The sequence below is a fragment of the Phocoena phocoena genome, chromosome 18 (genome assembly GCF_963924675.1).
Source record: "Phocoena phocoena chromosome 18, mPhoPho1.1, whole genome shotgun sequence".
In the NCBI taxonomy this organism is placed as follows: Eukaryota; Metazoa; Chordata; class Mammalia; order Artiodactyla; family Phocoenidae; genus Phocoena; species Phocoena phocoena.
The window spans coordinates 72,191,045-72,218,789 of NC_089236.1; the positions used below are offsets into that span (position 1 = coordinate 72,191,045).

The 27,745-nt window shown below is 40.9% G+C and overlaps 1 protein-coding gene across 3 annotated transcripts; it reads left to right on the plus strand.

Moving 5' to 3' along the window:
- The first annotated feature begins 18 nt into the window (after positions 1-18).
- Positions 19-27,329, plus strand: BIVM (basic, immunoglobulin-like variable motif containing). 3 transcript variants are annotated; one of them, XM_065895790.1, is made up of 10 exons: positions 19-379; positions 3,242-3,842; positions 10,010-10,139; positions 13,789-13,884; positions 14,179-14,283; positions 14,502-14,596; positions 21,613-21,745; positions 23,648-23,734; positions 24,683-24,779; positions 25,631-27,329. In XM_065895790.1, exons 2-10 carry the CDS (start codon positions 3,365-3,367, stop codon positions 25,922-25,924), a joined length of 1,515 nt encoding a protein of 504 aa, XP_065751862.1. In that variant the 5' UTR covers positions 19-379; positions 3,242-3,364; the 3' UTR covers positions 25,925-27,329. The 3 variants fall into 3 exon arrangements, with proteins under 3 accessions (XP_065751862.1, XP_065751863.1, XP_065751864.1); XM_065895791.1 differs by having other exon boundaries at positions 279-379; positions 23,651-23,734; XM_065895792.1 differs by lacking the exons at positions 19-379; positions 3,242-3,842; positions 10,010-10,139 and having other exon boundaries at positions 13,871-13,884; positions 25,610-25,924.
- The last annotated feature ends 416 nt before the right edge of the window (positions 27,330-27,745 follow it).

The window sequence follows — 27,745 nt, forward strand, 5'->3', positions numbered from 1 at the left end:
CCAGGTTTTACCATCTCTCACTTATTTACTTTGCTGTCACCGCTTTCAGCGGACAAATAAATAGTAGCTGCCCAGTAGAGGGGCACGTGGGCCTGGAGGCACAGCTAAGATTTTTTTTTAAATTGTCACTCTGTCCCCCGCACGTGCAGAGGGCAGGTATAAAACACGATGAAAGGAAGGTGTTGTCAATGATATCTGACGATCGGTCGCCCGGCACAGCCGTCAGGGCGCTGTCCCCGCGCGCTCCGATGGGACGAGAGACGCCAGCCCCAGGGTAACCGGAGGCGCGTCGCGGGCCGAGCGCTGGAAGCTGTGATCCGGGACCGGTGCCGGGCTCCGCTGCGGCCGCAGCGACCCGACCCCACCGGACAGGCCAGAGGTACATCGGGCTGTGGGCAGGGGCCGAGGTGGCCACCGGAGACTGTGCGCTGTGCCTTCCGCCGGGCACTGGAGCGCCGCGGACCAGGCCTGCCGCCGCCCACCTGCTCTCTGCGTCGCCAACGCAGCCTGCGCGCCGGGGGCCCCTGGCCTCTCTGGTGCCCGGTGGCCATCCGAGTGGACGCCAGTGCGTGGGGACCCGTCCTCCGGGGAAGAAGTGGGGTGAAGAGCTGGGCCGCAGGGTGGCGGGAAGGGTCCGGGAGAGAAAGGACGAGTCCTCTCGGGAACAAAGCCCGATTTGGAGGGGCCGCGGGGATACCGGTGGCTCCCGCCCGGCGTCAGTCTCCACGCCATGCTCGGCAGGGCCCGGGACCGGAACGCGCGGCGGCCGTCCCCTTGCCCCTGCACGCCCGCCCGGGGCCAGCGCGGTCGCAGGAGGGGTCACGGTCAGCTCCGAAATCGTACCGGGAGCCTCCTCCTTCCCTTCCCCCCTTCTCTCGACCTTTTCAGCTGCACCCCCCAAACTCTGATGGGCCGGTGGAACCGCCAGCCAAAGCGGGCCTGGGCGGGGGTTTTCTTTACTGTTTCCTTTTCGGCAGTTGTCATTAGTAATGCTATCAAATAGTGCATTCAAAAGCTCGAATCGGGGGCTCCCTCTTCTCCCGGGAGCAGTGATCTGCCCGCGTCCCATTCCCCCCCGGGCGCCCTGAGCACGCGAGCGTCCCCGGGCCCCCGGGCGGGTAGGAGGCTGACACCCGCCGGCCTCTGCCCGCTCCCCCTCGCCGAGAACTCCAGCTTCCCGCCGGGCGGAAGGCGGGAGGAAGGGCCCAGAGGCCTCGCTGCGGGGACCCGGCGACGCGCGGCCCTCGAAGGCGCAGGGACCACCGAGCGGCGCGGGCAGGGGGCGCAGCCGCGCTCCTTCCTCTTCGCCCGCGCCGCCTCCGCACACAGCGGCTCCGCGCGGCGGGGACGGGCCTGCGCGATTGTTGCCTCCATCCTGGGGGCCTCCAGGCGCCGCGAGCTTCGCAGAGAAGGGCGGAGGGCCCTCTGCTCGCCTGCCCGGGAGCTTGGGCTCAACGCTGGCCGGAGTGCGGGAGGACCCCCGGTGTCCTTCGGAAGCCGGCGCCTCTGCCTGGGAAGGGGCTCAGGTCTGACGGCGGAAGGGGCGTGGAGGGCGTGGGGAAGGGTCTGGAGGGGAAGGACCGAGATCAGACCTGCTGAGGCTTAGTGCGTCTGGCTCTCAGAAGAATATTACTTATTCTCCTTAGTGATAAAGACAATAAGTAAGTCCTCCTTAGTAAGTCCTTACCTGCCCCTGCGTCTAAGCGGCCTTCCGTGCAGAATACAGATCATAGTAGTTGTCATACGTGGAAGGCTTTACTGAAGAGACTTTTTAAGATGTTTAGTTCTCTAAGCAAACTTGATGCTTAAAAATAAGGATTTAAGAATCTAACCGGAAAAGAGAGTGTAACCCAGGCCATGAACATTGGACTTACAAATGTTTATTTTACAGAGCAGTTCCTTCCAGGGACTTAAAAATCGTTACTCCAGCGGTGCATTTAAAGCTGGCCATTTTATAAAATGTCTTGCACAGAGTTAAACAGTACTTCTGTTGCTTGTGATAAGATTTTATGAATAAATCATTAAGTCATTGAGCTTAGGTCCTGCAATCACTTTTATTAGTAAATCTTCATACAGCATGACCTTATTTACTGGATTAGGGAACCTCAGTTCTCACAGATGAGAGCCAGGAAGGAGAAAAAGAGTGCCCTTGGCTAGAATTCCAGCTCTTGATTGCTAAGGCCATTCCTGGTGGCCTTCTGAATCTAGGCTCCAAATCCCTGGCTTACAGTAATACCCAGCATGGTGCAGGGACTTAAGAATATCTGTTGATGAGACTTCTACAAATTGCCCTGGGGATACAGTAGGCAGGAAAACCAGACTTGCAGGAGACAGACATTCATCATGTAAACATACTAACACACAGGGTAGAATTGCACCCTGGTAAAGACCTGTGAATGAGGTACGAGTCTGTACAGGGTGACCTGGCTTGGTTGGAGGAGCAAAGAAATCATCCCCCTAGAAAGTGACATTTGAGCTGACATCTGAAGGATAATGGGAATTAACTAAATAAAGGTGGGGAAGAAGGAGTAGACAGCATTCAGAGAAAGGAAAGGTGGCCCATGGGGAGAGGAGAGTGAGGTGGAGGATAGACTACATCTTATTTATCCAGTCATCTATTGATGGACATTGGATTGTTTCCATTTTTTAGCTATTCCGAGTAGTGCTGCTATGAACATTTTGTGGACATATGTCTTCATTTCTCTTAGATATATTCCGAGGAGTGAAATTGCTGGATCATATGGTAACTCTACGTATAATGTTTAAGGACCTGTTTTTCAAAGTTACTGGACCATTTTGCATTCCCACCAGCAGTGTATGAGGGTTCCAATTTCTCCACATCCTGTTTGATCCTTATTGTTAATCTGTTTGATTCGAGTCACCCTGGTCAATGTGAGGTGGTATCTTACTGTGGTTTTGGTCTGCATTTCCATGATGGCTATGGATGCTAAACATCTTTTTATGTGCTTCTTGACTATGTCTACACCGTCTTTGGAGAAATGACTATTCTGATATTTTTCCCATCTTTAAATTGAGTTACTTGTCTTTTTTATTATCCTAAAGCATCATTTTAAAATAATTTTTAACAAGACAGATGGTCAGTGATCATGACTTAAGCATATAGTAGCTGTAAAATAAATATTTATTGAATGAAGTCATATGAAACACTTAAAATATTTTTTAGTGTTTTTGTAGTGTCTAGTGGATTGTTGATCTTTCTTTCTCTTCCCTCTTTTCTTAGGAGCCCATTTTTGCAGCGCTCACGTTGTTGTAGAATGCTGTAAACAATTGTCACAGCTGTTTTTCAAGAAATAGAAAGAGTTGCAACCTCTTCCTCATAACAGAACTTTTATAGTTGCATTCAATGCCTAACGTTGCAGAAGCAGAAAGGACAAATGATTCTGGAAATGGTGAGTGCAAATCTGAGAGAAGGTCTCCCGAAGAGAATCTACAAGGTGCCGTACAATCTTTCTGCACTCGTGCCTCGGGAGAACCCTTGGGTCCCAAAGGAGATGGTCATTATCCATGGAGCTGTCCAGTGACCCACACTCGGGAGAAAATTTATGCCATCTGTTCAGACTATGCCTTTCTCAACCAGGCGACCTCAATCTACAAAACTCCAAATCCAACCCGCTCTTCTTGCCTCCCCAATAGTACCTCCTTATCTGCTGGAAATAATTCCTCAAGATACATTGGCATCCCGACCAGTACATCGGAAATCATCTACAATGAAGAAAATAGCTTGGAAAACTTATCCAACAGCCTGGGCAAGCTACCTCTTGCGTGGGAAATTGACAAATCTGAATTTGATGGAGTGACCACGAATTTGAAACACAAATCAGGTAAGGAAGGAGCCATGATGTTCTCATGTGAAAATAAGGAGAAAACAAGCAATATATCTTGTTTAAACTTGCCTTCAGACAGATTTTCTTTTTATGATACCAAACAAGGCACATTGCTATCATGTTGTTTGTCGACATAGTTTAAAAAATAATCTTGGGCGTAGGACATTTAGTTCACTAATGTGTTGCCACTGGAAACTTCAAACATAACCTTTGCATTTTGAGAGCTTTGAACAAATCTAAGAGTGCTGTAAAACACAAGTATTGTAGATAAGTACTCAGTAGTTTAGTAATGGTTAATGATGTGGCTAGAATAACATACTACTTCATGGTTTTGCAGTGACATGAATCATATTTCTCAATTAAATAGCTAGTTTTGGGGCTTCCCTGGTGGCGCAGTGGTTAAGAATCCGCCTGCCAATGCAGAGGACATGGGTTCGAGCCCTGGTCCAGGAAGATGCCACATGCCGCGGAGCAACTAAGCCCATGCGCCACAACTACTGAGCCTGCGCTCTAGAGCCTGTGAGGCACAACTACTGAGCCCACGTGCCACAACTACTGAAGCCCGCGTGCCTAGAGCTTGTGCTCCACAACAAGAGAAGCCACTGCGATGAGAAGCCCGCGCACCGCAACCTCCAGTAGCCCCTACTCTCGGCAACTAGAGAAAGCCCGTGCGCAGCAACGAAGACCCAACGCAGCCAAAAAAAAAAAATGTAGTTTTCTTTTTCTTTTTTTTTTTTTTTTTTGCAGTATGTGGGCCTCTCACCGCCGTGGCCTCTCCCGCTGCAGAGCACAAGCTCTGGACCCGCAGGCTCAGCGGCCATGGCTCACAGGCCCAGCCGCTCCGTGGCATGTGGGATCCTCCCAGACCGGGGCACGAACCTGTGTCCCCTGCATCGGCAGGCGGACTCTCAACCACTGTGCCACCAGGGAAGCCCATAGTTTTCTTTTTTACTACATAACATTTTGGCTTTTCTGTTGTTAAAAATTTTTGAACACTCAGCAGGGTCTCCAGGTACCACTGAGTAGGTTGTGCACTGCCCAGTTTAAGAGGGTGTAGTGTACAACCTTCACAATTACAATGTGGTGGTTCTGGAGCAGATACTAATGCTCTCCACTTTTTTCTTTTGAACTCACAGTAAGACAGGAATTTTGTGAGGTAGGTACTGTTGTCTTCATTTTATGGGTGAAGAAATGGAGACGTAGAGGGGATACCTTGCTTGGGCACAACTGCACAGCTAGAAAGAGGCAGAAGTCAGGTTTGTACTTTACTTCTAGGCTTCTCTGATCGTTTTGTAAAACCTCTGTCTACTCATTCATTTGCAAAATCAACTTGTTTTACAGAATGTTATGTAAATTTGTAATTCTCGCGGTGTCCGGGGATTTCACTTTGTGTCTCTATTTGTGGGTGATCAGTCTATAATTTTTTTTTCATCATGTCTGTGCAGGTCTCCTAAGACATGTTTGGAAGTGTTCTCTCTTCCTGTTTTTTGAGGGGTTTTCAGAGGGGTATTAAAAATCTCTAATTATGATTATGGAGTTGTCTTGATTCCCATCAATTCTGTCAAAGTTTAGTTTGTCCGTTTCATCTATGTTATCAAGGTGTTGACGTAAAGTTGTTTCTAACCGTCTGTTTTCTCCCTCTAACACCTGTATGGTCTTTAGTGATAGCTCCTTTTTCATACCTGATGCTGGTAGTTTATGTTCTTTTTTTCCTAGCTGGGCGTTTATCAGTTTTGTTTGTCTTTTGCAAATAATCAGCTTTAGCTTGCTAATTTTCTGAATTGTCTGTTTTCTATTTCATTGATTTATGATCTTTATTATTTCATTCCTCCTACTTACTTTGGGTTTATTTGTTCTGCATTTTCTAACCTCGATTCAAGACTTTTCTACCGAAGTATTTAATGCTCTAAATTGCTCGCTCAGTACTGTTGTAGATGCAGTCCACAAATTTTAACACACTTTATTTTTATTGTCATTTAATTTGAAGTATTTTCTAATTTGCTTTGTTATTTCTTCTTTGATACATGATTGTTTAGAAGTATGCTATGTTATCTCCAGGTATTTAGGGTTTTTCTAAGTACTGATTTCTAATTTAGTTCCAGAGGACATATGACCTCAGTCTTTTTTTATTTTTTAATTGAAGTATAGTTAATTTACAATGTGGTGTTAGTTTCAGGTGTACAGCACAGTGATTCAGATATATATATATATATATATATATATATATAAAATCTGAATATATGTATATATATATATATATTCTTTTTCAGATTCTTTTCCCTTATAGGTTATTACAAAGTATTGGGTATAGCTCCCTGTGCTAAGCTCGCAGTCTTTTTAAATGTACTGAGACTTGTTTCCCGAGGCAGCATATGGTCTCTGTTGCTGAATGTTCCCCGTGCACCTGAAAAGAAGGTGCATTCTGGAGTTGTGGGGTGTCGTGTTCTAAATATTTACTGGATCAAAGTGTTTGAAAATGTTGCTCATATTTTCTATGTTGCTACTTAATTTTTGTCTTGTTCTAACAATTGCTGAAAATGGGGTGTTAAAAGTCTCCAACTATGATTGTGGAGCTGTCTTTTCTCCATTTAATTGTGTTGATTTTTGTTTCATGTAATCTGAAGCCTTGTTATAAGGTACACACGCATTTATGATTTTTATTTCTTCTTGAATTAACCCTTTTCTCATGAAACATCCCACATTATTCCTGGCAATATTTGTTGTTCTGAAAGTTACTTTGTTTGATATTAATATAGCTATTCCAGCTTTCTTTTGACTAATGTTTGCATGGTGTATCTTTTTCCGTCTGTTTATTTTCTTTTTTTAAAATTTATTTATTTAATTAATTTATTATTTTTGGCTGTGTTGGGTCTTCGTTGCTGCACGTGGGCTTTCTCTAGTTGTGGTGAGAGGGGGCTACTCTTCGTTGCGGTGCACGGGCTTCTCATTGCGGTGACTTCTCTTGTGGAGCATGGGCTCTAGGCACGTGGGCTTAAGTAGTTGTGGCTCGTGGGCTCAGTAGTTGTGACTCGCGGGCTCTAGAGCGCAGGCTCGGTAGTTGTGGCTCACGGGCCTAGCTGCTCCGTGGCATGTGGGATCTTCCTGGACCAGGGCTTGAACCCATGTCCCCTGCATTGGCAGGCGGATTCTTAACCCCTGTGCCACCAGGGAAGCCCTGTCCATTTATTTTCAAACCGTGTCTTTTTATATTTAAAGTTTGTCTCTTAAAGATAGCTGTCAAGTATATTCAGTGAATTGTTTATTTAAGATATTGTTTACTTTAGTTCTAGAATTTACATTTAAAAAATAGTTTCTTGGGTTTGCTATCTTTTCATTCATTGCTAGAGCACCTTGTCCATCTCATAGAGCATAGTTATAATACCCACTTTAAAATCTTAACCTGCTGGTCATGCCAGAGTTGGTCTTATCTTTTTTCTTGAGAATGTGTCACATATTTCAGTTTTCTCACGTGTTCAGTACTTTTGGATTGTATTCAGGATGGTGGAAATGTTATGGTGATTTTGGATTCTGATATAGTCCCCCAAAGAGTGTTTTATTTGTTTGTTTGTTTTTAAAATTTTAGCAGCAATTAATTTGGTTGGACTAAAGCTGCAAATTCTGTCTTCTGAGGACATCTCAAATCTCAGTTCAGTTCTTTTAGCCTTAGCTGTACTGTTTGGGCTCTGCTCTGTACATGCACAGTTCAAGGGTCAGCCTAAGATTTGGGTCAAATTTGGCTTCTTCCCTTCTCTGGCCCTATTTCTGGGATCCCCCCAACCTCACGTTCTAATGACGGTAATTGCCTGGAACTCTGTCCTGTGGTTATATAAGTCAAAAAGATGGTGAGTATTCTATTTTTATTTGCTATCCTGGTACCTTTCTCTAAAAGCCCGTCTGTGTGTGTGTGTGTGCGTGCGTGTGTGTGTGTGTGTGTGTGTGTCTATGTGTGTGTGTGTGTATTTTTGGTTTGGGAGCTAAATGGGTATGTTGTAAGCAGGGTGAGGGATGGAAGAAGGAATATGGCAATAACAAGGGGCAGTGGACAATGGTTACTGGAGTTGACGTGATGGGGAGATAAAAATGTTCAGGCATTGCTCTTTTATGCTCCCCCCTCAAATGTGGCTTCCACTTTGACAGAGCTTCCTTCCTCAAATTGACTGGAATTTTGCCTGTGGGACCAGCTCTCTCTTTGGCAGTGTGGAGATGTCATGAAGGATGTTCATATAGACCATATATACTTTTTTTTATCCCAGGGTTCATGGGAGTAAGCTAGGAGAGAACAGAGGGCAGGCTCAGGTGAGTCTTTGAGGACTGCAGGTGGGTACAGATGACCCTATGAGCTGCTGAGGTCACAGGTTACCGTGCTTCATTAGCCACTAAAAATCTAAGTGGCTGGAAAACTCCTTAGGGAATTAAGTCATTATTGGACAGTGAAGACATCTCAAGGAACGGTGGAAAGTAGATTTTCCATCTTCTCACCCACTAAGATTTATTTTATTAGTGAAAGAAATTTGTCAGAATGAGATTTTGCTCGTGTTTGCCAGGGGTTGTTCAGCTCTGGGAGAAACTTTGCGTTTCTGTGAAGACTTAGGAAGCATAACTAAAGGGAAGGGGGAAAAAAATCCTTGTTTCTTGATTTTTCTAGTGTTCAATATTACGCCATTTTATACAAATTAGAGAAATTCCCTGTGTAACAACAGTTTCTGAGGTCCAGCTGGGTTTTTTTTAATGTATTTTTTAAAGTTGGAGTATAGTTGGTTTACTATGTCATGCTAGTTTCAGGCGTACAGCACAGTGATTCAGTTATACATATGTGTGTATATATATATATTTTTTTCAGATTCTTTTCCCTTAATAGGTTATTACAAAATATTAAATATAGTTCCATGTGCTATACAGTAAGTCCTTGTTGGTTCCAGCTGGTTTTGGGCGCTAAATTGTTTCATTGTAGAATGAATAAAATGGATCCTTTTCCATGTTTGTTTTCTAGGCATATATCTATATAATCTATGTTTTATAATTTATGACTAACTCATAAAAATGAAATATTAGCTTTTATTTAATTTTTGTAACAGATTTATTTTGTTTAAAATATGATATGTGTGAGAGATTTTAAAGTGCACGTAGCTATCTGAAATGTTAATGGTGTTTTAGTGAAATGAGGCTAGGATGTTATTTAATAATATTTTAATTTATATAATTTTTTGACTGGGTGATTGATTAGATGGAAATAAAAAAGTATAAAAATTAAAGAGTGTAAAGTCTCACTTTCATTTTTGCCTCCCCTTTTGTGTGGCTCCCAAATTCCCCTCCCCCTGTGTCTTTTGGAGAATGTGTGTGATGTGTGTGTGTGTGCACGTGGCCACACATGTGTACATACTTGCACACAGAAAGGAGACTTTGTTTTCCATTCTGGCTCCTGGTGCTAAAGTTGCATTTTAATAATGTACTTATGTGCATCATTCTTTTTATTTTTATTTTTTTTTGCGGTACGCGGAGCTCTCACTGTTGTGGCCTCTCCCGTTGCGGAGCATAGGCTCCGGACGCGCAAGCTCAGCGGCCATGGCTCACGGGCGCAGCCGCTTCGCGGCATGTGGGATCTTTCCGGACCGGGGCACGAACCCGTGTCCCCTGCATCGGCAGGCAGACTCTCAACCACTGCGCCACCAGGGAAGCCCATGTACATCATTCTTAATCCATTTTGTGGTCTCTGTAGGCCTGGAATTATTTTTAAATATCACATCATCGGATTACTGGATCTACTGCTTTTACTTTCTCAACAGAGTTACATTAATGTGGCTTTATTGTTTTATAGAAAGGTTTCATTTTCTGGAAAGTGGTCTAGTTAAATATTTTACTGTTGGTAATTTTATTTTCTAGATGTGGCAAAACATTTTGTGATTGATTATTTTACTAGCTAAGTAACTAGCTCAGGAATTGGAATATAAGAACCTGATAGGAAATAACATTCATGGTTGTTTAAATGTGTGTTTATTCTCTCTGTCTCTCTTTAAGGCAGGGGCGTATTCTTGAAGATACATGTATTTCTTCAGTATGTTTGCAAATAGCATTTTCAGACCTAGTTACTTTTATATTTTGTTACATAATTAATTGTATTGCCTTGGCATCTTCATTTGACTTCATTTTATACTCTTGTATTCTAGGCAATGGAAAGAAGCAAATTTCCAAGAAAAAAACTTCAGACAAGAAAGTAAGAAGACATCAAAGGGAGTGGCCTCAGTATTCTCCTCTTGAAGATATTAAGCAGCGGAAAGTATTAGACCTCAGACGATGGTAATCTCTAAAAATTGACCTTTTTTTTACCTAACCACAGTACCATTGTCATACCTAATGAAGTTAACAGTATTTCCTTAGCATCTCATTTCCAGGCTAAATTCAGATTTCCCGGATTTTTCCGAAAATGTCTTCACACTTGGTTGTTCAGAGTGGGACCCACCGTGAACCACATATTGTGTTTGCTTGTTGTGGCCCATAAATCTCTTCTGAACTAGAACATTCCCCATCTGATTCTTCCCCAATTTGTGTGATTCCTTTCCTGCTGGTGGTCTAAATTACTCATATAACCTCAGTCCTTATAAACCGGAAGTTAGATATAAAGACTTGATTAGATTCTGGTTGAACATTTTGGGCAAGAATACTGCCTAGGTGGCCCTGTGACCTTCATCCTGATATCCCATCAGAAGGTACATGGTGTTTGGTCATCTGATATTAGAGATCCTAAGAGTGATTACTGGATTAAGGAGGTGGCAACAGCCTTAGCCCACATTGTCAAGTTCCCTTTTTTCTTCTGGAACCATCAAGTAATCAGTGGGGTGACGGTGGCATTGGGTTAGCATCTAGGTAACCGTCAACTTTTCACCTCGTGGTTTCAGCCAGACCCATTGATGACCCCTGCCCGAATCCTATTATAAAATGGTGCAATTTCAAAATTCTATCATTTCTTCTGCCTTTACTAACTGGCATTCTTTTAATAAGATCTTTCACTTACCAACTGGGGCCATTTGGTGACCTTAACATACAGTCCCTATTCTAAAGAAAAAGATGTTTAATTTGTGATAGCTTTTAAATATTACTGATTTTATAATTTGAGGTTTTAAAAATCCTTTTGTGTGAGGCTTTAGAAATATTAGATTTTTTTCACTTATTTAATAAATATTGGACCATTTACTGTGGGCTGAGAATACAGAGATGTACAAAACGGGTGTTTGTTCTCCAATCTAGTTGAGAACAGTGGAAAATGTAAAATATCTCAGGAAATTTGTCAGATGATGGGTGGGAATAAACAACCAACATGAGAGACGGTATTGATCACTGAAAGGCTTCACTGAGGAGCTGGGTCTTAAGAGAGGAAATCTGAGGGGATGGAGGGTCTAAAGGTCTTTGAACGGATGGTGGGAAAGTGTCTGGCAGGTTGGTGATGAAAAGTAGATCAGCCTGTCTGGAGCAAGGCTCAGAGAAGCTAAGAAACTTACTCAGCATCACATAGCAAATACGCAGATGTGGTATTGAAACTGAAGAGAGTTGGACTCCAAAGTCCATGTTCTTTCTTTCTTTTTTTTTAAAATTAATTAATTAACTTTTGGCTGCGTTGGGCCTTCATTGCTGCACGCAGGCTTTCTCTAGTTGTGGTGAGCGGGGGCTACTCTTTGTTGCAGTGTGTGGGCTTCTCATTGTGGTGGCTTCTCTTGTTGCAGAGCACAAGCTCTAGGCACGCGGGCTTCAGTAGTTGTGGCACATGGGCTCAGTAGTTGTGGCTCATGGGCTCTAGAGGGCAGGCTCAGTAGTTGTAGGCACAGGCTTAGTTGCTCTGCGGCATGTGGGATCTTACTGGAGCAGGGCTTGAACCTGTGTCCCCTGCATTGGCAGGCGAATTCTTAACCACTGTGCCACCAGGGAAGTCCCCGTGTTCTTTCTTTATAACACACGTCACAATCTAGTTCTTGGATATCAGGCTAAGGATTTAGATTCTTTTTTCTGGAGTAGAGATAAGCCATTGATGATTTCTTAACAAAAGGTTATTTTACAAAGATAAATTGTTAGTATCAATAGTTAGTATGTAGAGTGTATTGGAGAAGAGACACAAATCAAAAACATTAATTTCAGGTTTTTTGGAGCGAGGCTTTGCGCATTTTGCTCTGAATCCCTTAGACTTAAGATTTGTTATAACCACATATATGAGTAATTATATTTAATAGTATAATATGTGAGGACATAAAGACTTGGATGAGGAAGGACAGATAGAAGAAATAATCGAGGGGGAAAAATTACCAGGATCGCAAGCTTATTTCCCAGAGTATATTACAAGATTAGAGATGGAATGGAAAGACCAACAGAAGATAGTAGAATGTCGGTAAAAGTTTTAAGCTGGTCATGAGCAAGACCAGTAAACAAGTTTGGATTGATGAAAAAATGTGAAAAATCTTAAAAGTGCCTAGGGTTGATTCCCAAGGATTTGTGAAGAAGTGTTTAAGATGGAAGAGGGAGATTAAAATATGACAGAGTAAGGTCTTTTTACTCCACTCCTTCCCTCAAACCCATGAAAACAATAAGAGCAAAATGAAAAATGTGGAAACCTCTATCTTCCCTGAAGCAAAGAAATAGCATCATCCCCAAACCATAGGCTCTAATACATTTTTCAAATCCTGTGCATTCTGGACTAACAGAAAGGAGACGCCAAGAACTCACAGATTACAGCTGGCCTCAAACAATGCAGTTTTCTTTAAAGTTCATGGATGACCCCAAACTGGTTGGTGACTCTTTGGTTAGATCTAAGGGTATGAGCCGTTGAGTCAGTGGGGAAGAATCTGGGTTCTTTGTGGAGATCCAGATTAGCACTACAGAAATGCAGAGAAGGTTGCAGAAGGAAACATTGTGCCGATTGCCACCAAGATTCCAGCTTATCCCCTAGATACCAGCTGAGGACACTGCCTCTAGTGAATTACAGGGAAGGTGGTGATTGCAGAAGAGCAACACAGGCCACACACTTCCTGATTTCAAAACATATTACAAAGCTACAGTAACTAAGACAGTGTGGTACTGGCAGAAAGACAGGCATATAGACCAGTGGAACAGAATAGAGCTCAGAAATAGACATTCATGTAAACAGGCAAATAATCTTCTGCAAGGGTGCTCAGACCACAGGATGAGGAAGGCACAGTCTCTTCAGAAGATGGTGCTGGGAAAAGTGGATACCCACATGTGAAAGAATGAGGGATACCTTAAAAGACCTCTTAAAAGGTCTTTTAAGACCTTTTCTTCACATCGTACACAAAAAATAACTCAAAATTTATTAAAGACATAAATGTAGGACCTAAAACTATAAAACTCCTAGAAGAAAACATAGGGGAAAAGCTTCATGACATTGGATTTGGCAGTGATTTCTGGGGTATGATGCCAAAAGCACAGGTAACAAAAGAAAAAATAAACCAATGGGACTACATCAAACTTAAACACTTCTGTGCGTCAAAGGAAATAATCAACAAAGTGAAAAGGCAACCTACAAGGTGGGAGAAAACATTTGCAGATCACATACCTGATAAGGGGTTAATATCCACACTGTATAAGGAACTATAACTGAAGTTGCAAATAATCATATGTGTAGCTCAACTAGGAGTTTACATCGAAATTTTAATAGTTGGTGTCTAAATTTATATATCTTTCATTATTTTCCATTGGCTTGGGTAACATCCACTTTAACTAATAGTCATACTTAGCCATCATTCTTAAAATACATGATTTATTGTCATTATGCATTTATAATGTGTTGAATAAATATGAAAATACTTTAAATGAATAAAGATTTTACATTGGTGGTTTAAATGATCAAAGTTTTCATTATGTAACACACTCAGTTGCCATGAGTGTTCTATTTCTGTATGCATATTTTGTATTCATTCAAGTGAAAACAGTCTTATTTTCTCAGGTACTGCATAAGCCGACCACAGTATAAGACTTCTTGTGGTATCTCCTCATTAATTTCTTGTTGGAATTTCTTATATAGCACAATGGGAGCTGGAAAGTAAGTATATTAATTTAGTGGTATCCCTCAACTCCAAATTCAAAAGTTATTTGGTGTTGCTTTTTCTATAATGGAAGATTTTTAAGAACAGATTTTTCATAAATTGGGGAAAAACTGCCATATTTTGTTTTAGGCCTTTTAGCTAAAAATATGTGCATGCATTATTTTTGATAAAATAAAAATGAAAAATACTACTAAAATTGTTTGCAAATCAGACAGACACAGTAACATTGAGACAGGTTATATTTGCATATGATTGGAACTGTGAAATGAAAGGCAATATTTCTTTCGTAGTCTTCCAGCTATCACCCAAGAAGAAGCTTTACATATTTTGGGTTTTCAACCCCCGTTTGAGGATATTAGGTTCGGCCCTTTCACTGGAAATACGACACTTATGAGGTACGAAGCCCTCGCTTAGAAGCAATACCTTATTTCTAGTTCTGCAAAATAATAATGCTGTAGATGTGCATTGATAGTAAACCATGCATCCAACTGTTTGGGCCCAACCTCTGGTAGATATGCCAGACTTGGGCTCTGCCTGAATTTCTCTGGAGTTGGAATAGTGCCTTCTTTGTTATGGAACTGTAGCTATGAGCAAGTCTTCTTGTTATTTTCAGGTGGTTTAGACAAATTAACGACCACTTCCACGTAAAAGGATGCTCGTATGTTCTATATAAGCCTCATGGGAAGAATAAAACAGCTGGAGAAACTGGTAAGTAAACATATAGAAGATTTACACACACACACACACACACACACACACACACACACACACACACGCTTTAGGATCCATCTTGAAGATTGGTTTTGATTCATGGCACATGATGCAAATCCAAAATACAGTCTATCACTCTTTATCCAAGGGGAAACCATAATAGATAATAGTAATATGTAGGCCACTTTTCAATATACAGTTTAATATTTTAACTCTTTTCATCTTTGCATGAAAAACTTTTAAAGATTCAAGGCATGTCATAAACACTACTTTAACACATTGTATTGTTTGGGTCCATGGTGTTCGTGTGTGTGTGTGTGTGTGTGTGTGTGTGCACGCGTGTGCGCGCATGTGCTTACTTGCCTGCTACTAAAACCCTTTCAGGAAGCGGCATGGAATTTGCAGTTCCTCTTCCTAAAAGGGAATGCAAGGATTTTAGAATATTTGATGTCAGACCTGCATAATAACATATAACAACAGGACAATGGACTATGAAAGGGACAAAGTTCTATTTTAGAAGGGTCTTGATTATAACAGAGAGTTTTGGAGTCGATCCTAAGGATTGTTTTAGTTATGCGCTAGTTAAATAATTTGAATTATTTGACAATTTCCATTTTTAAAATTTCACAGTCATCTTTTTGTTTTTTTTTTTGCGGTACGCGGGCCTCTCACTGTTGTGGCCTCTCCCGTTGCGGAGCACAGGCTCCGGACGCGCAGGCTCAGTGGCCATGGCTCACGGGCCCAGCCGCTCTGTGGCATGTGGGATCTTCCTGGACCGGGGCACGAACCCGCGTCCCCTGCGTCGGCAGGCGGACTCTCAACCACTGCGCCACCAGGGAAGCCCCTTCGCAGTCATCTTTTGACTTTACAATCAGAAACCTACAATACAGTGTTAAGGAAAATTTTAAAGAAAATTTTATTCTGATACTTGAAAATTTTATTCTGACACTTATTAAAAGGGTAAGGAAGACTTTACCGAAGACTGTTGTAACGCAGAACTGGGATATGGGAGAGAGATCTGGCTCAACCCTGAATACAACAAAGACAGCTGGGAATTTGTAGCCAACTCCCAAAGTGAGTGGTTCCGTGGATGGAAAGTTATTAAGAGGAGACATCAAGGTGGGGCTGTGGGGAATCTTGCTAAATGGCCTAACAGGATTCTTATGACAGGCAGGCCAAGGGTGAAGGGTGAGGACGTTGATCAGGTATTCAGGGTGGGGGGATTCTCTCTAAACTGATTTCAGCAGGAATTTTGCTAAAACTGGATTCAGCAAGGATGGACGCAGAAGCCCAAGATCCCAGCCTAGCTGAGGAGAGGGCTCAGAGATGCCTAACTGAAGTTTGGTCAAGCAGGGAGTCTGTCAGCAGAGAGGGTATATGGTTTATCAAAATCAAGGAGTGAACAAAGAATAGGGTATATTTCTGTTGACCTTTAGCAGGTCTATCAAGTTGGTTGTGAGTCAGGCAAACTTGGAGTTCATATGTTGGTTTCTGCACATACTGGTTTTGTGACCTTGAACAAGGCACGTAAACACTCACTTACTGAGCCACCCCATGGGGTCACTGTGAAGATAAAAGGAGACATATTTGTAATACACTTGACACCTTGCTTGACACAGAGTAAAGACTCAATAAATGTTAGCTTTTATTCTTCCTAACTGAACTCTGTGCATTTGCAGGGGGGCCTGTCTTCGTGGGAAGTGCGGCTTTATATGGTGTGTAATTTTTTTTGTTTGTTTCCAGTGAGGCTGTCAACACACTCTCAGTAATTGATCAGGCAATTAGAAACTAAGAAAGAATATACTTTCCAACATACCTTAGTGTTTTTCCTTCCAGTAATAGGATAAACAAGCTCTTCTCTCCCCCCACCCCCTCTTTTCTGGGAGGGGAAAGGAATGGTTGCTGTAATTTTCAAAAGTAAATTTCAATACTATATTTTCCCAGTTTGATTCCTGTGTTCATCGTCCCCATTACAACCCTTCACTCCTTGCTGTCTCTTTGTCTATGCGTATTTCCTGAAGGATATTTGATCTGCTTCCCCCTTGGAATATTCTTGTCTTCCGCTTCAAGAATCAGTGGTCCCTTGCAAGCCTTGTCTTATCTCTGATGCTCGGATTTCTCTTAATTCCTGTAGTTCTGATTGTTTGCATCTGTTGTTTAGCATTTGGAGTGTGCAGCCTTATATTACATTGCATCTGGTTTTTTTTTTTGCGGTACGCAGGCCTCTCACTACTGTGGCCTCTCCTGTTGCGGAGCACAGGCTCTGGATGCACAGGCCCAGCCGCTCCGCGGCATGGGGGATCTTCCCAGACCGTGGCACGAACCCGTGTCCCCTGCATCGGCAGGCGGACTCTCAACCGCTGCGCCACCAGGGAAGCCCTACATTGCATCTTTTTAACGTGTCTGCCCGTCTCCTTGACCGTAGGGAGTGCTCTCAATAGCCCTTTGATGCCCCCTGGCCTTGCATGTGTGACCCTGGGACTTCTGATTGTGTTCAGAGTTGGGAGAGTATTGCCTGTGTCAAGCAGAAGTCTTTTCTGTTCCCTCTCATGGTAGAAGAAAGAGTTGCAGAGATAGGCTTTTCTCATTTTTCTCTGGGATATTCAGTAGTGAAAACCATTGCTAGTTGTTAGTGTGCATTAAAAAAAATACTTTGTATCTTTTGTTGTTGTTTAGCTTTTTTTTTAAGGAATATCAGGCCTGTTTCCCACAACAGGCTTTAAGTTTTCCTGGGGACTACGCTTCCTTCGTAACTCCCTATTTGCTGATTGACAGGCTTATTTCCGGTGGGCCTTCAGGAAATGTAAACTGAGCTCACTCCTGGAATAAAGACAGAATTAACAGATTTGACTATGAATATGAGTTGAAGTACTTTTTTTAGAGATGTAACTACTCATAATAAAAATTTCTGCCAGAAGTTGCCAATGTTAGCTCCAAACTATTGGTTCACTTATTATTCACTTCTTATTATTGTATTATTATTATTTTATTATTATTTGAGTAACTTCAAACTGTTGGTTCACTTAGCTACCAAGGATGTCTAGATTCATTTGTTTTTAATGCCTAGCTTGAAAATTACACTACTATTCATGTATTTCATTTTTATTCTTCTGGTAGATATTGTAACTTCTTATATTTGCTTAGCCAAGAATATCTGCCTCTGCCCTATCCTGACATAACTCATGTATACCCACACCCTGGCCATTGCTACCAGTTAACTACAGTGTCTTAATGCATCTTGGGTGGACTGTGCGTTCATATTCTGTTTTCCTCGTCCTCTGGTTTTCTCCAGTTCATATTAGACACAAGGCTGGATAAATTTTTTCGACGTGTGGTGCTAATATATCCCTTTTTACTTTGGGAGTTCTCTAGTGCTTGCTTAAAGCGTAAACTCCTTAGCATCATTCCAGGCAAGAACAGATTGGTCTTTCCCTGCTGTCCTCCACGTACCAGTTGGATTTAAAAGATGTCAAGGGAGTAGGAGCCTTGCAGGATGATACTATGTTGCTGGGTTACAGAATCTGGTCCTTGTCTTTGAGGGTATAAAAATACATCCTAATGAGTTCTTTTAGAGTTCTCTGGAGTTCTTCTATAGATGATAAGGCTTTACAAAACTGACTTGTACTAAACAAGCTCAAAAATGTTAATGTTAATATATTAACTGAGGGTGAGAAATACACTATCAAAAGCACCAGGATTCTCTCGGGCGCTCAGGACATATACTGTTCTTCACAGTACAGCAGGCTGGCTAATTCTAGTTTGTTCTGCTTTCTCTACACCATGCACATCATGGCTCTGCGTTTGGTAGTGGTTGCTCTGTCTCTTAAGTTTCAGATTTTTCGATATACTCTGGTCTAGACTCAACGTCGTTCTGAATTTAGCTTCCATCTGTAACACATTTATATGTCTTCTCCTAAATAGAACCACTTTCTTGGATGACTAGCTTAATGTATTAAATATTGTCTTTACTGTCTTTTATTTCAGAGGGTGATCTTTTTCTGACCTTACCCTGAAATTCTGGGGGCTGCCCTACTGTAGACCTCTCCACATTATCGTGCCCTACATTCTGAACTGGGCTACACGCTGTTCCCTGATTCCATCCCTCCCCTGCAGTGGTTTTGTTTTCTCCTCATGCTCTTTCCTCTGTCTGGATTGTTGAAATGCTGCCACTTGATTATGTTCTGTCTTGGATGCCACCCCCTTCTTGGTTCCTCAAACCTGATGTGCGCTTTCTCCTTTGAATTACACCCTTTTTTTTGTGGCACTGTCCTTTTCCACCCTATATCAAAGTTACTTGTTTTATGAGGGCAGCTTGAGGTACTGTGCATTCCTTATCTTTTGTTTCCCTGTGGTTGCTGTTGTAGTTAGTAGATGCTCATAATTTACTTCCTGAGTTGAGTTAAACGAAATTTTCCTCTTAATCTTAGACCAGTGACTCTCAAAATGTGTCCCCTGGATGAATATCATCATCACCTGGTAACTTGTTAGACACGCAGATTCTCGGTCCCCACCCCAGACCTACTGCGTCAGTTACCGAGGGGGTAGGTACCAGCAATCTGTTATTTAACAAGCCCTTTGTGCTCTAGTTTGAGAACTACTGCTGCAGTCTTTCTAAAGAGATGCTATTCAGCTTCTTTATAAAGAGTGTGGTCTTCCATTGATAGGAAATTCAGATGGGAATTTCCTTCCATTGACAGGAAATTCAGTGCGCAAATTTCAATCTGTGCTCAATTGAGTTTGCCTCGGGCTGGTGGGGGGCAAGGGGTGGGCACCTAGATTCCCTATACCTCCTCTTTGGCCACAGCAACTCTGCTTTCATCCCTGTTATGGACTGGGCTGGCATGTAAATTTCCCTTGCAGAAGGGATTCCATCTCAAAATATGTTTGAAAATTATTGATCTAAATTAGAGGTCTGCAAACAACAGCCCATGAGCCGGCAGCCCATTTTGTGAGTAAAGTTTTATTGGCACAAAGACATATCCATTTGCTTACACATGGCCTTTGGCTGCTTTTGTCTGTGGCTGCTTTCAGCTACAGTGGCAGAGTTGAGTACTGTGCATACTGCCCGTGATCCACAAACCTCCAACATTTACTAACTGGCCCTTTAGGAAAACGTTCGCTGATTCCTAATCTAAATCCATCAGAATGTTGTCATGTAACCTTGAAGTAAGAAGAAGAAACATTCTTGAGGAGCATGATAATTACTCCAAAGGAGAAACACCGCCTCTGTCCTCTAGAAAACTAGGACTTGGTCATAGAGTATTTGTAGCAGATGAAATACTGTGACTATTAATGAGAGCAAATGTTCATAACTATCTCATTTGCCCCTGAATATATTCTAGTATATTTATGTGACTACTATTCATAATCACAGTAATCAGCTGTTTTGTGTTACATTTGACTTAAGGAGGAAAGTGTGAAATATTTAAAAATTTCCATTAGGAAGTTACAATAAAGTTCTTTCATTAAAAAGTTTTAGTTATTTCGGATAACTTTTTACTTGGCATTTTCACAATTTTAAAAAGATTTCAAGAGTTCTTTCTAAGCCACTTATGTGTATAAACATCTTTAGTATTTACTGAATTTATGAGGAGTCTAAATCTATTTACATTCGCTTACTATCCTGAAACATCTCTACAATCAAGTTCAACTACGGAAATGAAATATTGACCATCTTCTGAATTTTAGGTCTTATCATTCTTCATTTAGAGCTGCCCTTGGATGTCAGTTTTTAACTCATCTGGGAAAATTAACCCAAAACAGCAGAAAGACCTATTTATCCTTATGAAATAGAGATTTTAGTAGAACAGATTGCCTTGTGTGCAGGTATGCTCTGGTGGTACGCCATGAAGTAAATATCTGTGGGGAAGGCCAAGCTGAAACCTTGGAGAAAAAGTTTAAGACAGAAATATTACTGTCTCCTTGGAACTCACAAATTGTATCTGCAGAAGTCGGGGCGGCGTCCTGCCTCCTTGGCTCTTCTACAGCCATTGACCTGCCATTTTTGGTCTTCAGCTATTTCAGTGGCCAGAAAGTCAATCGGAAAAACCATAACTTGCAAGCTTTCATCGACTTAAACTATTTTCAGGATTTCCAGTTTTAATGGGCTATTTGTTCATGAATAATTTAGTGTCTTCCAGGAGATGCAAGTTAATGAAACCTCAGTTAATGGCTTTAAGTATTTAGTGCTGGTGAAAACTCGTTTCTTATGGTAATACTTTTGAAATTACTTCATAAGTAATATATGCAGCCATGGGAAATATACAAGGAGAAGCAGTTATTAAGAGGATGCTGTGGTACTACCAGCCCGTCTCTTAAGATGTTCTTATCACTTGGCTTGTGAAAGTCTTTCCTCTGGTTTGTAGAAGGGATTGAAGTGTGTGTTAGTGGGGAAAAGTTTTCATTTTTGGAACTTGTTTGGAGTTTATATTTATCCATATACCTCAGTGGTCTTCAGATTTGGATGTCCGCATTATGGCAGCTGCAAGGTGATCATTGTGGTACGGGAAGAATGTATTAGAATGTTTATATTTTAATCTAATTAAAAATGTCTACTTTTTGTGTATCTTTTAGAAAGACATATTAGTACAGTAGTATATGTACAAAGCTTATAAACAAACATGCTTATAATGGGCATGCTTACTCAGAAATTTCAAGTGACAGATGTGTACAACCAGAGGAGTTGAGACCATTGCTATATACACTAGGTATTAGGTTTTACATGGTAATTAAATTTTGTAGACAAGCATGTATGCTATTTGAAGGTTTGGGTAAGCAAGGACTTTCAGTTTTTTAGTTTGCTATTCAGTTTGCCTGAATTTCAGTCTAAAGGGTAAAACTGAAATCCATTAATTATTTTTTAACCTTTAGATAGCTTTTCATTGTTTTTCCCCAGCAAAGTCCATGTGTTCCAAGTAATATCTTTTCTGTCTTTGAGTCCTTAACTAGTTGTTTGTATAAAGCATAGATAGTGCTTTATGGTCCCTCAATTGGTTTGTTTTTGTTTTTTGTAGCTTCTGGGGCCTTGTCGAAATTAACTCATGGATTGAAAGATGAATCGTTAGCTTATATCTACCATTGTCAAAATCATTATTTTTGTCCAATTGGCTTTGAAGCAACCCCTGTTAAAGCTAATAAAGCATTCAGGTAAGCATTTCTGTATTTTATGTGGATACTCCACCAGGAAAATATATTGTAGAAAGCATTTAAGAAATATTTGGTTGATTAGACATTGGAAGACTTCGTGATTTGCTTTCCTTACATCAACTGAGACTAGTCTTTTAAACATAGTAGCTTAATCGTCTGCGGAATTGTTTGGTTAATTGTGCTTTTACATTATCCACTTAGATACTATTGTTAGAGTCATGAAAAGAGAAAGGCATTTGAAAAATCACTTTTATGTTTATTATAAAACGGCTGCAAAGGACTTTACATATTATGTCTCAGTGATCTCATCCAGGATCCCACAGGGAAAATGTACCATGGAGTCTAGTGTCAAGAAGACTGTCGCAACTGAGTACATTAAAAAGCATTTCCTTTCTGATGGTGAATAACATGAAATTTATCAGGGTTCCCCTTTTGTCCTGGCTACCAGGAAGCCTGCAGCCAATTTTTATTTCTAATATCAGGAACCATGTTACCCTAATGGTTATATTTGTTCCTTTGTTGATCCAAAGTTTCTATTTTATCAACTATGTATGTCTACTTCCAGGTAAACTTGTATTGTTTTAGAAGAGACAGCCTGTAAATAAGAGAGGGTGACTGAATGTTAATACTTTTTTTCCTCCTTAGCAAGTTTTCTTATTGATGGGTTGAGATAATGCCAGGGTAGTTGAAAGCAGAGGAAGAAGTGTCCTATTTGAGAATGTTGAAAACAGAAGCCATGAGTACTCTGGGTAGAAGCGTTGATTGATAGGCACAGTTATCCTCACCCTGCTGAGTTCTGGTTTGTTCTATCTGGGTGGGTGGCATTGGTGAATGAGAAGGAGAACAGGCAGCATTGCTTTCTCAGCGAGGGCTGAAGGTCAGGCTGGGAGAACGTGGCTTGGTCATCTGGGGTAGGGTGGGTTCTTTGAGGCTGGAGGCCATGCGGCCTTTGGGTGGGGAAGCTGGACGTTGTATTTTTGTGAACGGGAAGCAAGAGAAAACCCACGGTGTCTCTCCAGACGCTGAAGTGTCCTATTCATCTCTCTGGCTGTGGGGTTTATTGTGGTTTTTTTCTATAGTTTGATCCTGCAACTTCACCTTACTCCAGACACCTGTCAAATGTAAAACGTGAAGAAGTAGGTACTCCTACTTGGCCCCCTTTAGAGGAGAGCTCTTCACCTCTGCCTGAACCTAAGAACCACCTGAGATGCTTTTACAGCTGTGTAAATACTTCCCTGTGCTCCACCCTACACCTACCTGAATTAGAGTTTCCAGGGGTGGGGTTAGGGTGTCAGTATGTTTAAAAGTTCTACAGGTGTATTGCTGCTTTAGGGTTTTATTTTTAGGATGCCTTTTGAAACTTTTTGAATGCAAACTGAAAGAAGTGTAGCTTAAGGGTACTGGCGGGTAGCATGCTAGGATTTTTTTTTTTCCTCCTAAATGCTGAGAGGTGGATTTTTAGCCCTATATTTTGTAAGAGGGGATCTAAACCTAAATTTTTTTTTTTCGGTATGCGGGCCTCTCACTGTTGTGGCCTCTCCCGTTGCGGAGCACAGGCTCCGGACGCGCAGGCTCAGCGGCCATGGCTCACGGGCCCAGCCGCTCCGCCGCATGTGGGATCCTCCCGGACCGGGGCACGAACCTGCGTCCCCTGCATCGGCAGGCAGATTCTCAACGACTGCGCCACCAGGGAAGCCCTCTAAACCTAAATTTAATTTATGCTTTCTCTTTAATGGCCTTCAGATATTTGTTCAAGCCTAAACTCCAATATCTATTCTAGTGTTGGTGACTGCTATCTATGCATAAACTTCAGTGTATCTTTTATCAGTGTATAATTGAAGCATTATTTTCAAGGAGGTGAATGATTTTATGAAGCTTACTGTGAATGTATTTTTTATTTAGCAGGGGCCCCCTCTCACCACAAGAAGTAGAATATTGGATCTTAATTGGAGAATCAAGTAGAAAACATCCTGCTATTCACTGCAAAAAGTATGTTAACTCCTTCCCTCTCCCCGCTTTTTTCAATTTCTGCTAAAAAGCCTGTTGGAATTTTGATTAGAGTAGAATTCATAGAATCCATAGTTTAGTTTGGGGAGAATTACATCTGAACAATATGGAGTCTTCCCATTATGAACATAGACTATATCTCCACTTAATTAGAGCTTTAATTTCTTTCAGCAATGTTTTGTATTTTTAGCATAGAGTTTTATATGTGTTTTGTTAAAATTTTCCCTAAGTGTGTATATTTTTTGATGCTATTGTAAATTTATTTAATTGAAGTATAGTTGATTTACAATGTTGTGTTGGTTTTGGGTGTACTGCAAAATGATTCAGTTATATATATATATATTTTTTTTCAGATTATTTTCCATTATAGGTTATTACAAGATATTAAATATTATTCTTGCAAATTGATTTTTAAAACATTTCATTTCCCAATTATTTTCCGTTAGTGTACAAAAATACAATGGATTTTTCTATATAGGACTTAAATCTTGTATCTTTACCAAATTCACTTATTGGTTTTAGTAATAGTTTTGCAATCCAAAGCAGTTACAAATTGCTTTGGATTTTCTATACAATCAATCATGTTGTTTGTGAGTAAAGACATATTAACTTATACATCTTTTGAAAATGTACTTGACTCCAATTAGAAAGGAAATACCGAATGTTACTATGTTACCCTGCAGGATGTCATCTAACAGGCTGATATATAGTTATTTCATATGCAGAGTAACCACTTTTAACCTTGGCAATAGTTGGATAAACAGAATTGTCATAAAAACAAGGATTTATGAAAGCTTACTGGATGCAACAATCCTGTGATAAGAGAATTATTGCCATGGTGCTTTTGTAGCAAATTGCTCATGTGAAAAGTTCCATTACAATAGGATTTTGAACTTAAAGAAAACTGTGCTGTATCTTCCTTAACAATAGGTGGGCGGATATTGTTACTGATCTAAACACTCAAAATCCAGAATATCTAGATATCCGGCACTTAGAGAGGGGGCTGCAGTATCGAAAAACAAAGAAGGTAAGAACACCATTGTATTTCAAAGTATTTCTCAACTGGCCAAAATGCAGTTATTTTACCCAGCACTCTAGGTTGTAAATAACAGAAACCCAGTTCAGACCATTTTAGACAGAAAAGTGAAAATTACTTTAAGGACACAGGGGTATCTTCAAAAGGAAAGGTTAAGAAGTCTAGCCTGGATTCAGGGGGAATGGGTACCACGCAAGAGAACGTTAGCAGGGGCCAGGGAGCTAGTCTGTCTTATTCTCTTGGGAGTTGTGTTGTTCTTAGCTGTCTATTTGTCTATTTACTTCCCGAAGATCGTCTTTCAACTTAGGTCTCCCTTTCAGATGAACGGTCGAGACTAAGACTGGCATGCCTCCAGCCCAGTTCTGTAGTCTTGGCCCAGCTTGGGTCAGGTGTTCACTCCCAGGGCGATTAACTGTGGCCATGGGGCAGAGCCATGTGTACCAACAAGGCTGCTGGGGGTGGTTCTCAGGGAATGGTATGTTCTGTGGATTGAGTAGACATCCCGTCCATATTATCCTACTATCATACGAAGAATGCGTAGGAGGGAGAGGAAGAGGAACGATCTTGGTGTTTGGATTAGTCAACTTGGGCGGGTACAGCGTGTGTGAGTGGTAGACAGGCATATGGGGGGAAGGGGTTTTGCCTCCTGTGGGCATTGTTATATTTTTGTAAAGGCAGCTGGTCAGGAAAGATGCAGGATAATGTGATCTGATTATGAATCAAAGGATCAGCCCTGTTTTGATGCAGGTGAAGGGGGGAAAATAAGGGAATTCATGGGAACCCACATATTAGTATAATTAATTTCCTATCATTTTCTGAACCCAACATTTTTTTTTTCTCAGGTTGGAGGAAATTTGCATTGCATCATAGCATTCCAGAGACTTAACTGGCAAAGATTTGGCCTTTGGAACTTTCCATTTGGAACCATTAGGCAAGAATCACAACCTTCAACACATGCCCAGGGAATTGCCAAATCTGAGAGTGAGGACAATATCTCCAAGAAGCAGCATGGGCGTCTGGGCCGGTCTTTTAGCGCTAGTTTCCATCAGGACTTGACATGGAAAAAGATGTCAAGTATCCATGAGAGAAGGAACAGTGGTTACCAGGGTTACAGTGATTACGATGGGAATGACTGACCATGCTGCATACTGACGACTTGTGTTATTCACACAGCTTGTCTATACAGGACTGCTTTAAGGCAGTACAAGATTTTAAGTCTGTATTAAATAGGAACATATCTTGTGGTACAACACATAACCTTGTAGTTTCTCCAGTAAATAAGCTTGTATATGATTATGATGGGTGATTTCCGGTATATAACCAGATAAGCACAGAGTTTTTTTTGTCCTTTTAAAAGTTAAGAGTATATAAACATTCTGGGCAGTTTCACAAAGTCCAATAAAATTACACATAAACAAATCAAACACAATTTCACTCAATAGCATCACGATTTGAAATACTTAAGCATGAAGTGATTTCTTATGACTTGACCCCCAGATATTTGTTGCAGTTTTGTTCCCAAGCTCAAAATGTAAGGTACTAAGTATCTGCCCAAAAACATTGGGGCTGTTGATTTCTAGTTTTTCTCTAGCGGTTGAAGCTCATTTAAAATGACTTAGTGAGTCTAGAAATTCTTTTACTTGTAGTGGTATCTTGCCTGCCTCATTTTTTTCCTGATCAACTTTCTCAGGATTCTCAATAAAGAGGCAAAAGAGAAAAGACTCAAGATACTGATCTTTTCTATTGGTGCAGATGGGTAACTTAGTGCATCGATTCAGGTACTCTTGACTTTCTTGGTATGTTACTGTCAAATGCTGACAAGAACTTTAGGTCTTGAAAGACTCATAAGTCTACAATAAACCTTGCTTTAGGGGTAGAGTAAAAGAACAAGTGGCATCTGAAGTTTCTATACCCAAGGTAACCTGTGAGATGAGATCTGATAGTTGACATATGGCGTCATATGTTGATAACAGAATTAAGGACATGTTAGGAATACCCCATCACTCAGAGGGCAACTATCCGTATTCCAGACTCTGAGCTCTTTCCTTTTTAAAAACATGTAGACAATTAGCTGCTTGAAGTGAGTGTGAAATAGTTCAGAAAGTGTGGATTTCATGTATTTAAGCTCCTCTCCAGTTGCTGTCAGTTTTTCTTCTGCTGCCAACCTGTGACTCACAAACAACTAGGATCTCTTGTTCTTTCATTTCAGGGGCTGTTCTGGGACTCAAATCAGTAACTTGATTATTACAAGGTGCTGAATATGTTGGTAACCACATCATAATACACCTCAAGGAGAACGTTCAGATTTTTATTTTTTAAAATATTTTCATTTTCTTCTCTTTTGAATTTTATATCCATTTATCCACTCAGACATGCCTAGCCTACAGAAGGGGATATATATTATGAAATGGGCATTTTTCTGAAGAGAATATTTTGCTTGAAATGCAAAGGACTGAAAGATTTGTAGGTTGTTGATTTTGTTACTTCATACTGGAACTTTTAAGAAGTTTTCATCAATAAAGTTTTGTTTTCTACTTTTAATCATGAGAATGTTTTGAACCTTTGTTTTAAGGAGTACCCTTATAATCTTGTTTGAAGTACATGACAATTTGTCAATTCTGTGTAAGCAGTATAAGAAACATCTTCTATCTGACTTTTATAATCAGTGAGACAATATGCATATATCTATAATTTTAGATTTTTGTTAAGACTTTATGAGAGGAAATAGAAAACTTAATTCTTTAGCTTGAACCAAATTAAACTAATTTTTGTAAGTCAGATATGGTTGAATATCAGCAATTGCATGTAGTTCAGCCAAATATTTCAGAGAAGAGATTGGTAAAGAAAGGAGATGAATGCAACATAAAATAGAGAATATAGTGACATCTAGGAAAAGAGGATGAGTTTATACGTATTGCTTATTGGCATAATCAACTTTTATAAATGTCTTAATATAT

What these genes read in the sequence shown, in the direction of transcription:
- BIVM (XM_065895790.1), top strand. Translation starts at nt 3,365, where the DNA reads ATGCCTAACGTTGCAGAAGCAGAAAGGACAAATGATTCTGGAAATGGT. An exon ending in GGAAATACGACACTTATGAG is followed by an intron (nt 14,284 to 14,501) that starts GTACGAAGCCCT and finishes TGTTATTTTCAG; the next exon opens with GTGGTTTAGACAAATTAACG. An exon ending in CCTGCTATTCACTGCAAAAA is followed by an intron (nt 23,735 to 24,682) that starts GTATGTTAACTC and finishes CCTTAACAATAG; the next exon opens with GTGGGCGGATATTGTTACTG.